This window comes from Geotrypetes seraphini, chromosome 2 (assembly GCF_902459505.1).
Source record: "Geotrypetes seraphini chromosome 2, aGeoSer1.1, whole genome shotgun sequence".
In the NCBI taxonomy this organism is placed as follows: domain Eukaryota; kingdom Metazoa; phylum Chordata; class Amphibia; order Gymnophiona; family Dermophiidae; genus Geotrypetes; species Geotrypetes seraphini.
Genome location: NC_047085.1, coordinates 7,396,894 through 7,410,950, shown reverse-complemented (window position 1 = coordinate 7,410,950; position 14,057 = coordinate 7,396,894). Strand labels below are relative to the sequence as shown.

At 45.0% G+C, this 14,057-nt stretch overlaps 1 protein-coding gene across 13 annotated transcripts in view; it reads left to right on the top strand.

Moving 5' to 3' along the window:
- Window positions 1–14,057, top strand: part of LOC117355920 (protein scribble homolog) — a 393,083-nt gene that overhangs the window by 68,775 nt on the left and 310,251 nt on the right. For all 13 annotated transcript variants that reach the window (XM_033935046.1, XM_033935039.1, XM_033935045.1 and 10 more), the window contains exon 2: window positions 5,012–5,129. In XM_033935046.1, coding sequence (XP_033790937.1) covers window positions 5,012–5,129 — 118 coding nt within the window. The remainder of the gene's footprint in view (window positions 1–5,011; window positions 5,130–14,057) is intronic.

The following is a 14,057-nucleotide window of genomic DNA, read 5'->3' as shown; positions in this document are numbered from 1 at the left end:
CAGGGCCACTATGATTCTCATTGCGCCTCGATGGCCGCGTCAACACTGGTTCTCCCTGCTTCTTCAACTCAGTGTCAGGGAGCCTCTACTTCTGCCAGTGTTTCCCTCTCTGCTTTCTCAGAGTCAGGGTTCGCTGTTGCATCCCAATCTTCAGTCTTTACACCTGACTGCTTGGTTCCTTTCGACTTGACTTCGGTTCCCGTCTCTCGGTCTGTGCGGGAAGTTCTGGAAGCCTCGCGCAAGGTCTCGACCAGGCTTTGTTATTCCCAGAAATGGACCAGGTTTTCCTCCTGGTGTGCCTCGCATCATCTGGATCCGGATTCGGTCCCAGTGTCTTCGGTGCTGGAATACTTGTTGCATCTGTCTAATTCGGGCCTGAAGACGACATCCGTTCGGGTGCATCTCAGTGCCATTTCCGCCTTCCATCGTCAATTGGAAGGGCGCTCTCTCTCGCTTCATCCTCTGGTGACTCGTTTCATGAAGGGTCTGGTCAATGTTTGTCCCCCTCTCAAACCTCCTCCGGTGGTTTGGGATTTAAATGTTGTCTTGGCTCAACTGATGAAGCCTCTCTTTGAGCCTATCGACAGGTCCCACCTTAAATTTCTTACTTGGAAGGTGGTTTTTCTGATTGCGCTCACTTCTGCGCGAAGGATTAGTGAGCTACAGGCTTTGGTTGCGGATCCACCTTTTACTGTATTTCATCATGATAAGGTGGTTCTCCGCACCCATCCTAAATTTCTACCTAAGGTTGTGTCTGATTTCCACCTCAATCAGTCCATTGTTCTTCCTGTGTTCTTCCCTAAGCCCCACTCCCATCCAGGCGAGACGGAGCTTCACACGCTTGACTGTAAGAGGGCGTTGGCATTTTATCTCCAACATACCAAGTCTCATCGGACGGTTCCTCAATTATTCTTGTCCTTTGATCCTAATCGTTTAGGACATCCTGTTTCCAAGCGCACCTTGTCCAACTGGTTGGCCGCTTGTATTTCTTTTTGCTACGCTCAGGCTGTTCTTACGCTCCCGGGTCGAGTCACGGGGCATAAGGTCAGGGCGATGGCAGCTTCTGTTGCTTTCCTCCGGTCTACCCCTGTGGAGGACATATGTAAGGCTGCCACTTGGTCTTCGGTTCATACGTTCACCTCCCACTACTGTCTGGACACTTTGTCCAGAAGCGACGGCCGGTTCGGCCAGTCGGTGTTACGTAATCTGTTTTCATAGATTGCCATCCTCCCTCCTGCCCTTTTTGGTTGGTTTGGAGGTCACCCACATGTGAGAATATGCTGCCTGCTTGTCCTGGGATAAAGCACAGTTACTTACCGTAACAGGTGTTATCCAGGGACAGCAGGCAGATATTCTCACAACCCGCCCTCCTCCCCGGGGATGGCTTCTTTGCTAGTTATGGAACTGAGGACCATGAGGTGGGATGCGCCCTTTAGTAGGCAAGAAGGCACGCACATGCGTGGTGCAGTGTAGCAAGCTTGAAACTTCGATCAAGTTTGCTTGAGAAGCTGTCCGCGCGGGGGCTCCGTAGATGACGTCACACCCACATGTGAGAATATCTGCCTGCTGTCCCTGGATAACACCTGTTACGGTAAGTAACTGTGCTTTCTCTCCATAGGCCACCTGATCCTTTTATTTTCTCTGCAACCTCTTATTTTAGTTTTGATTTGGGCATTCATGATATGTTTAAAAGCACCAGAAATACATTGAAATAGAGACTTACCAAAACTGTTCTTTTGGCCAAAATCAAAACTGTAGCTGAAATTTATCACCTGGTTTTGGTTGTGTGAATGTGAACCATTGAGGCCAGCTGGGGATCGCAATTGGTAGCTCTTGGCCAAACCTACAGGAGATTACCCTTCAGTCCCAGGAACTGCAATCACAGGTTGACAACTAGGAGAGCAATTTTAAGAAGCACATAGGGTTAGAGTCACAAAGCAAACCGATCGTGTACTGATCAGTTTGCGTCCCCTTAGTGACTAAATTCCCCTCCGGCCCAATTCACTTACCTCTCTGCCGACCATCCTCCGATCCGCACATGTAAATGAGGGGAGGGACATTCAAAAGTAGGGAAGGCAGCGATTCACAACCCAAAATTCTCGATCCGACTGGGCTGGCCGATCAACTCCTAAAGCGACTGCTGGGGACCAGTCGCACACCTCTGTACCGACTCTCCTGCTCCATTGCTGCCTCTGCCCTGCTGTCTGCTGCCCCGATCTCACTGCCTGTTTCAGGGGCTGCAGAAGCCCTGGGGCAGGGGGGAGAGCAGACTGATCTCTGCTGCTTTCTCTGCAGTGCGAGCCCACGGGTTTAAAGCGGGGCTGTACGCTGCAGTGCAGCCCCGCAGGCTCGCACTGCAGGGAAGGAGGGAAGAGTCGCAATTACCAGACGCCCCACCCATGGAATAAACCCTAATGCTTCCCGGCCATGCACTGTCCGCAGGCCACTTGCCGGCACATTTTACAAAAGAACTGCAGGCTACAGCCCAGGTGCTTGGGGCAGGCAGAGCGTTTCAGCCCGGGAGCCTCTGCCTCGCTGTTCCCACCTCCACAGTCTCAGCTCGCCGGATCAGACCACCTCGGCCGGAGATAGGAGCAGGAGAGTCTGACCCAAAAACCAGTAAAAAAGAAAAAAGACACAGAACGCATGCGCAGACCATCTGCAGGGAAAGCAGATGGTCTGCGAAGCACGGGGATCACACACCGGCGATCCGGGCAGGCAGATGGTGGAGTTCCTCCAATCACCCCCATCTGCATATTTTCCTTTCCTGAATTTGTCGGACTTGCCCGGAGTGAATCTGGGCCATAGTTAAATATCCTGTAAAACAGCACTTTTGTGAGAACGTGTAAAAAACCAAACAAAATCCTCCCAAACCCCACCCCTCCCCCCATGATTACCAGCTTTTTTGGGCCTAATGGCTAGGTGCTATTCAGCGTGGTTGTCAATCAACTGCTAGGAGTCGTTTATAAAGTCGTGTCCAGCGGTGTCTTAATGTCAGGCACTGCTATATTAGGCCAGGGTTTTTCTGGCCTAATTTACCAGCACCCAACACAGACGCCTTCTGATGCTTAAGTCATACAACACCTATTCACTGCCCCTAACTGCACCTACTTTCAGGTAGGCGCTGTGCCAATTTCCACATGGAACTTTCAATTTTAAGGGCATTTAAGCCAATTAAAAACCCAAACAAACAACTTTTGTATGAAAATTGGCTTGGCGCTGCTAGGTACCATTTATAACAAGAGAAAGTAGCATTGATATGTTTTCCATTTTGTATGTACCGTATTTGCAGGCGTATAAGACGACTGGGCGTATAAGACGACCCCCCAACTTTTACAGTTAAAATATAGAGTTTGTTATATACTCGCCATATAAGACTACCCCTTCTTCCGCACACCTTCTGCACAACAAATAAAACTTAAAAGAACATCAGAATTTATTTCAACAATTTTAATTAATTCACTAAAGCTGAATAGAACAATAAACCCATGGGAGCTGCCATGCTATTTGTTTTCTAAACTGTTAACCAAACTGAAACTGTCAATGATAGAAGGAAGATAACACATAGAGGGAGAGAGCAAGTGCCGGGCAAGTCCCTAGCAAGTTTGCTGGCATGACAGTTTCCCTTTAAAAGCCTTCAAAAGCCTCCTGTTCGCCCCCGCAACTTCCTTAAGGGCTAGACTCCACACACGGCCGCATGTGCGAGAGACGTAGTAAAGAGAAAAGGGGTGGGGCCAGAGCGCCGCTGCTTCCCGCTGCGCAGGATGAAGGAGCTGGCACCCTTGTCACACTGATGTCCCGCCATGGCCCCGCTGATGTCCCGGCAGGTTTACTAGTACCATAAGCACCGTAAGGAGGTAAGGAAGGAGATGTTAGGGCATGTAAAGTAAGGGCATGTAAACAGTACCCGGCGTATAAGACGACCCCCGACTTTGGGGAGGATTTTAAGGTACTGAAAAGTTGTCTTATACGCCGGCAAATACGGTAGTTAAAGGACGAGCATGATATAGATCCTTACTAAAATAAAGTAGGCGATAGGAGCCCAGTCATTGGTCTACACTGCAGACGTGATGATGCATACACAATCTGGACTAAAAAAGCACATGCTCTCTGCAGAACCCACAGTTCTAGGATTTAAGGGCAAGTTAGATGCACATCTCCTCGAAGGATACGGGTGACTAAGTTTTCACCAGGTTACACCTGGATGGGCCTCCGCGTGAGCGGATCACTGGACTTGATGGACCTAAGGTCTGAGCCGAGTAGTATTGGATGAGACCTTGTCCATGTCTGCTTATATGGACAATTTGTTTAGGGGGAGTTACTGTATTTTGTGATTGATGTGCCTTCCTTTTTGACTTTGCTGCATGCTTTGTTCATGTTGTATTTGGACTACTGTAACGTAGCACTGTCTGGCTTGACAGGAATAAATGTTTGGAAGTTGCAGATATTCCGGATGTTGAGTGGGGCTAGACATGATTGTGTGACCCCCTCTAAGTGACACCATTGGTTAATAAATGGATTTAAACCGGTCAGCCTGTATTATTGCTGGATTGCATTTTTCTTTATATCCCTTCGCCAGTGTTGCGTTTCAGTTCAGACTTCAATTTCTTGCGGTTCATAAGGCATGTTTGGAAATCACGCATCGGGGAGCTTTTTTCATTTTGGCCTTATGTTGTGGAACAGCTTGCTAGCTGATCTTCAAGCAGAACAAATTTTGTCTTGCTTTCATGAGTGGTTAAAAACTTATTTTATTTAAACAGGCATTTGGGGTTCCCCCTACCCGACGGTGATTAGGCATTGGGGGTGAAGCATGGGATTGAATGTGTCTGGGACTCTTTAGGGTGGGTTCTGTATGGGGTCTGTCCTGTCATGAAATGGAGTTCCTTTTTTTTTTTTACTTGATTTATGGCATTTAGGCAGTATATAAAGTTAAATAAAACTAAGCTGAGGCTGTGATTGAGAAATTCTTGGTATTGCAGTAATACTGATGTCATCCTTCTCTCTCTTTCAGCCCTTCTTCAGATTGTTGAACCTGCGAAAGCTGGGCCTGAGTGACAATGAAATCCAGCGTTTGCCCCCAGAGGTGGCCAACTTCATGCAGCTTGTGGAGCTGGACATCTCTCGTAATGGTAATATGGCATCCTCACATGGTTACACATAAGCGCGTCATTACTCTTTGCAGCTTTGCTCTGACCAGTCTGCTGGCACACTTCACGCTCACATATTGTAGAAAAGCTGTACTTAGAAAAGGTACCTGTAATTGTCTTCCCTGGCGTAGTAGTTGTGCTTGGGTACATCCCCAGATGACAGGAAAGGTGAAATTATGTCTTACCAAACAAAACAAAGAAGAGACAGAGACTATACTTGGAGATGCAGGGCAGCAAGTGCCACTCTGGTGCAGCTGCAGTGGTTGATGGGGCATATATTTATTTATTTTTATTTTTTTATTTATTACATTTTCGATACCGTTCTCCCAGGAGAGCTCAGAACGGTTTACATGGGTTTATTCAGGTACTCAAGCATTTTTCCCTGTGTGTCCTGGTGGGCTCAAAATCTATCTAATGTACCTGGGGCCACGAGGGGATTAAGTGACTTGCCCAGGGTCACAAGGAGCAGCGTGGGTTTGAACCCACAACCCCAGGGTGCTGAGGCTGTAGCTTTAACCACTGCGCCGCACTCTTCCCCCTTAAATATGTGCATTATAAAGCGAGCTTCGGCTGCTTTGGTAGAATCATACTGAAAATTTCCTTGAGTAACAGTAGGTGATATCAGTGGCTTCACTCGACTTTCATCTGCTGGTAGGAAGGGATAGCACCCAGTTGTTCAGAATGGTGCAGACAACTAAAAGAAAGGAAATGATCAGGTAAGACACAATTTCACTATTCCATCCCTGCTATTTCAAAAGTGAGAGCCCCATTCTTCCTACAGCTCTATTAATAATTTTTTTCCTGCCCCATAGCAAATTGGGTCATTAATAAGAAAATTGGGTCATCAGGGCATAGACAGGGGGTGGGTAAGCAGAGTGGGCAGACTTGATGGGCTGTAGCCCTTTTCTGCCATCATCTTCTATGTTTCTGTTCTAGGACTGGTTCTTCACATATTTATCAGTGAATGCAAATTTTAATCCCTGTCTCTCACTATATCTCAAAAAAGATATAGGTGAATTGGAAAAGGTGCAGAAAAGTTGTGACCAAAATGATGGAGGATGTCCCACTAATCCTGTGAGGTTAGGGCGCTTTGGCTTGAAGAAATAGGATAGAGAGGTCTATAGAATGAGTGAAATGGAATAGATAAATATAAATTGCTTATTTACTCTTTCAGAAAGAATAAAGAGTAGAGAAATGCAGTGAAATTGCTAAGTAGGATATTTACGAGTAAATAAATCATAAGAGGAACCAATATGGTGGTAGATGCACTGTGGTTTATTTGGAATTTAGTTTGTACCTTTTTCATTAGTAGCTGATGGTGAATTACAGTCCCCGGGTTAAGAACGTCCCATTTATGTTGGATTCATACTTATGAACTGGGGTCTTGCCTCTCCTTTCCTGTGCCAACACCCCCCCTCCTTCCTTCCTATCCAAATGCGACCATCCTCCTGTCCCAACGTGTCTCTCATTGTACTTCCTTCTGTTCTGCATTCAAATTCATGCCTTCCTCCCTCCTGGGGGTGTTTACCTTCTCTGGCCAGCTCCCTCCTCCAGCTGCACTTCTCTTTGCAAAGCCATGAGCAGTGTCTCCTGCCCTTGGCTGACGTGGAAGCCTTCCCTCTATGTATTTCCTTGTGCCTTGATGGTTTACAATTTCAGTTTGTACCTGAGGCAAAGGAGGGTTGCAAGTTATAGACCAGATGGAGCCTCAGGGCCATGTGAACTTTAGCTTGAATTTACTCTTAAGAACATAACAATAGCCTTATTGGGTCAGACCAATCAAGCCCAGTAGCCTGTTCTCATGGTGGCCAATCCAGGTCCCTAGTAAGTGGCCAAAACCCATCTCTGTTTCTTTTTCTTTCACTAATGTACCTGAAGAAGGATTTATCGCCTTCTTGACGTTCTTCGCAAGGTCTTCCTCCATTCGGAGTTTGGATTCCCTGACTGCCGTTTTGGCCGCTTTAGACTTGGCCAGATAGTCTTCCTTGGTGTCTGGCTTGCAGAACACAGAAGCGAGATAGTTTGTGGGGATGGGACAGGGACCGAGTTCGCAGGCTCCAACGGCTTGCACAAATTACTTTGTAACGTGCCACGAAAATAAGAGGGAGGGAGGTAGATAGATAAGCCATGTGAGAAGAGCTGAAGGGTGGTAGAAAGGAACAGATGGTGAAGGAGGGAGGGAAGGGTGGTGGTAGAAAGGAATAGAACAGACATTAAAAGAGGGTAGAGAGGAACAGGCCCTGAAGGGAAATGTGGAAGACAGAGTGGGAAGAAGACAGATGCCAGACTATGCGGGAGCGGAGGGAAGAAGATGGATGCTAGACCAATTGGGGGGGGGGGGGAGTGAAGGGAGAGCCACAGTAACAGCAAATGGAAGATGCAGAGAGAAGACACACAGTGGATGGAAGGAATTGAATGAGAAGATGACGAAAGCAGAAACCAGACAACAAAGGTAGAAAATAAATTCTATTTATTTCCTTTTTGCTTTAGGATAAAGTAGTATATTAGTTGTGTTGATAAAAATTTATAAACACAGCCCTGCCAGTTGAACATCTCTTTTTCTAGTTCAGCAGCAGGAACTTTGATTTATAAGGAAGGAATATTTTGTAAAATGCTATGGTTTTTTTCTGTTTAACAAGCAAATCAGGGAATAAATTTAAGTGTAACATATGCAATGAAGAATCTCACAGAGGGTATTTAAATGTGTTCTATCTGTGTTGTTTCTTATTAAACATACTGTTCCCCATTGCTTGAGATGGAACAGGTATACAGTATCATTCAGTGAGATATGTGTGAGCATTCTATCATTCAGTGGGCTGGCACTTGTGTTGCATTGATACCTGCCTGGATTGGATTCACATTCCAGCATCTGTGTGTCCTGATACAACTGCATGCAAGACATAGATATCAACACGTGTAGTTTGTATATTCAAGATCTTCAGATAAACAGAGTGATATATCAAGTATATACCACCCACGTTAATAGCTCAAAATGACACATTAAAGGCAAAGAGTAAAACTATGCTCCAGTGACTTTTTCATTAAATGAATATTGAGAAAATAGAAAAAAAAAAAAAAAAAGGAAGGAATAAGCTAAATATTGCAGTACTAAGGCTTAAATGGATGCTGCGGGGACGGTGATGGGGCGGTGAAGGGGATCGCGGTGACGGGGTGGTGAAGGGAATGGCGGTGACGGGACGGTGAATGGGCCGGTGGGCACGGGGCAGTGACGGGGACAGATTTTTCCCCGTGTCATTCTGTAGTTCTGAACAAAGGGGGTCTTTTACTAAGGCGCGCTTGCCAATTTAGTGCACGCTACATGCTAAGGCGCTTATTATATTCTATGCATGTGTTAACATTTAGCGTGTGCTAAATTGGCTCGTGTTGCTTAGTAAAAGACCCCCAAAGGGAAGTATTTATCTTCTCTTTCGAGAGACTATGATAATGCCATTTTATTGGACTAATACATTTTTCAATTATCTATCAGAGGCCAAAACCACCTTCCTCAGGTCAGTAAAGTATACGCTGAGGAATGTATTAAAATTAATCCAATCTATTTATAAATGTTTATCAACAAAGCTACAATACTACTTGTGATTGAGCAATGGAACAAGCTTCCAGTACAGGTGGTCGAGGCACGCAGCATCCCAGACTTCAAGAACAAACGGGATACCTATGTGGGATCCCTACGAGGTCATGCCAAGGGATAGGGTCACTAGGACTTGAATGAGCGGGTCAGTAGAGTGACAGTATAATTACAATTATACTTTAGGGGGTCAGTAGACTTAAGAGGGTGGGTAAATAGTGTGGGCAGACTTGATGGGCTATAGCCCTTTTCTGCCGTCATCTTTCTATGTTTCTATGTACTTTATCCTAAAGCAAAATCATAAATAAAAGAAATCAAAATTTTTTTTTTTTTCTATCTTTGTCATTTTCTTGTCACTCTCTTCCTTCCATCCACCACACTTCAGAAATCTCCTGCAAGCTAGACACCTCCGGAGGTGAAGCCTTCCTTAGGGGAAGGGGGAAGACACTCCTTCACAGTCAAGTTGTATGCTCAGCTCTTTTATTATTAGTGGGTAATTTAGGAGGCATAAAAGGCTAGGTCTGTAGGCCTGAAGAGAAGTGTTCTCATAATAACAGAGAAAAGTGTTTATTGTATTTTCAGTGCTACTAACATCGGTGCATGAGTCTCACATTCTAATTACTTCTCTTTCCACTAGGTTGTCTTTAAATAAACTTTATAATAATTGGCCTTTTTCATTGCTTGTCAGTATCTGTCAGGAGCTTTAGAACTCAGATTCACATGGCCAGAGGAATAGAAAGACTTTTAGTGGATGCCATTATGCATATTTGCTTTGTCCCTCCTTCCATTTTCACCAGCAGGAGGCAGTACTCTACAGTGTCACATTGAAGAGCGGCTGACCACAATGATGCCTACAACTAGTGCAAAACCTCTGGTGTCTCTACTACTAATACTATCTATCATATATATTGTGCTACTAGATATATACGCAGTATTATACTTCAAAACATAGAAGAGACAGTCCCTGCCCAGAAGAGCTTACAGTCTAGTCAAGACAGATAAACTGGGCAATAAGTGTGCTTAGGTGGGGAAATTAGAGGGAATGATAAGACAGATATTGGTGCTTGAGGCTGGAGTAGTAGTCTTGGAGGAACTAAGGCAGACAGAGGAGGCCTCAGACATAGTAAAGAAGTCCAGTTTGGCAGCCTGTGTTCTGCGTTGAACATAGTAACATACATAGTAACATAGTAGATGACGGCAGATAAAGACCCAAATGGTCCATCCAGTCTGCCCAACCTGATTCAATTAAAATTTTTAATTTTTTCTTCTTAGCTATTTCTGGGCAAGAATCCAAAGCTTTACCCTGCACTGTGCTTGGGTTCCAACTGCCGAAATCTCTGTTAAGACTTACTCCAGCCCATCTACACCCTCCCAGCCATTGAAGCCCTCTCCAGCCCATCCTCCACCAAACGGCCATATACAGACACAGACCGTGCAAGCCTGCCCAGTACTGGCCTTAGTTCAATATTTAATATTATTTTCTGATTCTAAATCCTCTGTGTTCATCCCACACTTCTTTGAACTCAGTCACAGTTTTACTCTCCACCACCTCTCTCGGGAGCGCATTCCAGGCATCCACCACCCTCTCCGTAAAGTAGAATTTGCTAACATTGCCTTTGAATCTACCACCCCTCAACCTCAAATTATGTCCTCTAGTTTTACCATTTTCCATTCTCTGAAAAAGATTTTGTTCTACGTTAATACCCTTCAAGTATTTGAACGTCTGAATCATATCTCCCCTGTCTCTCCTTTCCTCTAGGGTATACATATTCAGGGCTTCCAGTCTCTCCTCATACGTCTTCTGGCGCAAGCCTCCTATCATTTTCGTTGCCCTCCTCTGGACCGCCTCAAGTCTTCTTACGTCCTTCACCAAATACGGTCTCCAAAATTGAACACAATACTCCAAGTGGGGCCTTACCAATGACCTGTACAGGGGCATCAACACCTTCTTCCTTCTACTGACTACGCCTCTCTTTATACAGCCCAGCATCCTTTTGGCAGCAGCCACTGCCTTATCACACTGTTTTTTCACCTTTAGATCTTCGGACACTATCACCCCAAGGTCCCTCTCCCCGTCCGTGAATATCAGCTTCTCTCCTCCCAGCATATACAGTTCCTTCCTATTATTAATCCCCAAATGCATTACTCTGCATTTCTTTGTATTGAATTTTAGTTGCCAGGCATTAGACCATTCCTCTAACTTTTGCAGATCCTTTTTCATATTTTCCACTCCCTCTTCGGTGTCTACTCTGTTACAAATCTTGGTATCATCTGCAAAAAGGCACACTTTTCCTTCTAACCCTTCAGCAATGTCACTCACAAACATATTTAACAGGATTGGCCCCAGCACCGATTCCTGAGGGACTCCACTACTCACCTTTCCTTCCTTCGAGCGACTTCCATTAACCACCACCCTCTGGCGTCTGTCCGACAGCCAGTTTCTTCACCACTTTGGGTCCTAACTTCAGCCCTTCAAGTTTGTTCAACAGCCTCCTATGAGGAACTGTATCAAAGGCTTTGCTGAAATCCAAGTAAATTACATCTAGCATATGTCCTCGATCCAGCTCTCTGGTCACCCAATCAAAAAATTCAATCAGGTTCGTTTGGCACGATTTACCTTTTGTAAAGCCATGTTACCTCGGATCCTGTAACCCATTAGATTCAAGGAAGTACACTATCCTTTCTTTCAGCAAAACTTCCATTATTTTTCCAACAACTGAAGTGAGGCTCACCGGCCTGTAGTTTCCTGCTTTATCCCTGTGACCACTTTTATGAATAGGGACCACATCCGCTCTCCTCCAATCCCCAGGAATCACTCCCGTCTCCAGAGATTTGTTGAACAAGTCTTTAATAGGACTCGCCAGAACCTCTCTGAGCTCCCTTAGTATCCTGGGATGGATCCCGTTTGGTCCCATCGCTTTGTCCACCTTCAGTTTTTCAAGTTGCTCATAAACACCCTCCTCCGTGAACGGCGCAGAATCTACTCCATTTTCTCGTGTAACTTTGCCAGACAATCTCGGTCCTTCTCCAGGATTTTCTTCTGTGAACACAGAACAGAAGTATTTGTTTAGCACATTCGCTTTCTCCTCATCACTTTCCACATATTGGTTCCCAGCATCTTTTAGCCTAGCAATTCCATTTTTCATCTTCCTCCTTTCACTAATATATCTGAAAAAATTTTTGTCTCCCTTTTTTACATTTTTAGCCATTTGTTCTTCCGCCTGTGCTTTCGCCAGACATATCTCTCTCTTGGCTTCTTTCAGTTTCACCCTGTAGTCCTTTCTGCTCTCCTCTTCTTGGGTTTTTTTATATTTCACGAACGCCAACTCTTTCGCCTTTATTTTCTCAGCCACTAGGTTGGAGAACCATATCGGCTTCCTTTTTCTCTTGTTTTTATTGATTTTCTTCACATAAAGGTCCATAGCCATTTTTATCGCTCCTTTAAGCTTAGACCACTGTCTTTCCACCTCTCTTATGTCCTCCCATCCTAACAGCTCTTTCTTCAGGTACTCTCCCATAGCATTAAAGTCCGTACATTTGAATTCTAGGACTTTAAGTATCATGCGTCTGCTCTCCACTTTAGCCGTTATATCAAACCAAACCGTTTGATGATCGCTACTTCCCAGGTGAGCACCCACTCGAACATTAGAGATACTCTCTCCATTTGTGAGGACCAGATCCAATATCGCTTTTTCCCTTGTGGGTTCCATCACCATTTGTCTGAGCAGAGCCTCTTGAAAGGCATCCACAATCTCTCTACTTCTTTCCGATTCTGCAGACGGAACATTCCAGTCCGCATCCGGCAGGTTGAAATCTCCCAACAGCAGAACCTCCTCTTTCCTTCCAAACTTTTGGATATCCACAATCAGATCCTTATCAATTTGCTGCGATTGAGTCGGAGGTCTGTAGACTACACCCACGTAGATAGAAGTTCCATCTTCTCTTTTCAGAGCAATCCATATCGCTTCTTCCTCTCCCCAGGTCCCTTGCATTTCGGTCGCTTGGATATTGATCTTTACATAGATCTACTCCTCCACCTTTTTGACCATCTCTGTCCTTCCTAAAAAGATTATATCCCGGTATGTTTGCATCCCATCCATGTGATTCACTGAACCATGTCTCTGTGATAGCAACAATATCTAGATCTGCCTCTAATATCAGGGCTTGCAGATCATGAACTTTGTTGCTTAGACTGCGAGCATTTGTGGTCATCGCTTTCCAGCTATTTTTCAGCGATAATCTCCTTTTTCGTATGGATTTTTGTGTCGTTTCACTTTCCGTTGCAATACTAAGAAATGAGTTGCTGATATTGCTTATGTTGCAGCCTTTACTACTATCACATCTTTTCTTTTGCCGGGGGTGGTCTCTATAATTGTCCTTCGTACATATACCACCCCCACCTTCTAGTTTAAATGCCTAGAAAAATATTGTCTAAATTTCTCTGCAAGGTTTCTTTTTCCTGCTGTAGTAATATGTAGCCCATCAGTGCAATATAGCTTCTTGTCCTTCCATGTATTTCCCCATCCTCCTATGTACCTGAAGCCTTCTTGATGACACCAGGCTCCGAGCCATCTATTGAAGTCCTCTGTGTTTTTCACTCTTTGCTCTCCTTTTCCATATGCAGGCAGTATTTCAGAAAAAGCTAAAGTCTTTACAAAAGGTTTCACGCCCTCACCAAGCTCCCGAAAAGCTTTCTGTGCTGCAAGTGTGGAGTTGTTGGCCAGGTCATTTGTTCCCAGATGGATAACAACATCAGTGTTAAAATCCTTCGTTTCTTCCTTAATTATAGTCAGTATTTGCCTGGAACTCCTGGTAGCTGACGATCCTGGAAGACATTTCACTATTTTGGTCTCCTCGCCCTGTGTTCCAAGGTTAATGCCTCTGATGATGGAATCCCCCAACAGTAATAGTTTTCTGTTTTTGGCCTTTTTATTTGTGTTTAGGGTGCGCTTGCTCTCTTCTCTTAAAAGAAGAGCATCACCCTAGTGAATTGGCTGATGACACAAAGTTGCAAGAGGATCTTGGGGGTCAAAATGGCGGATGAGGTTTAATATCAGCAAGTGCAAAGTAATGCATGTGGGAAAGAGGAGCCCAAACTATAGGTTTCTGTGTTAGGAGTCACCACCAAGGAAAAGGATCTACCGTGTTTCCCCCAAAATAAGCCCTAGTCCTGGGATTTGCCAGCAACTCTTCAACACGCTCCCCCCTCACCGCCCTTTAGTTGTTTAAAAAAATGCTTATCTGCTGGGGTATAAAGCATGGATTCTATCTACCTTTTAAGATTCTGTGACCTGGCTTGGCTAGTGCTGGAAACAGGGGCTTCA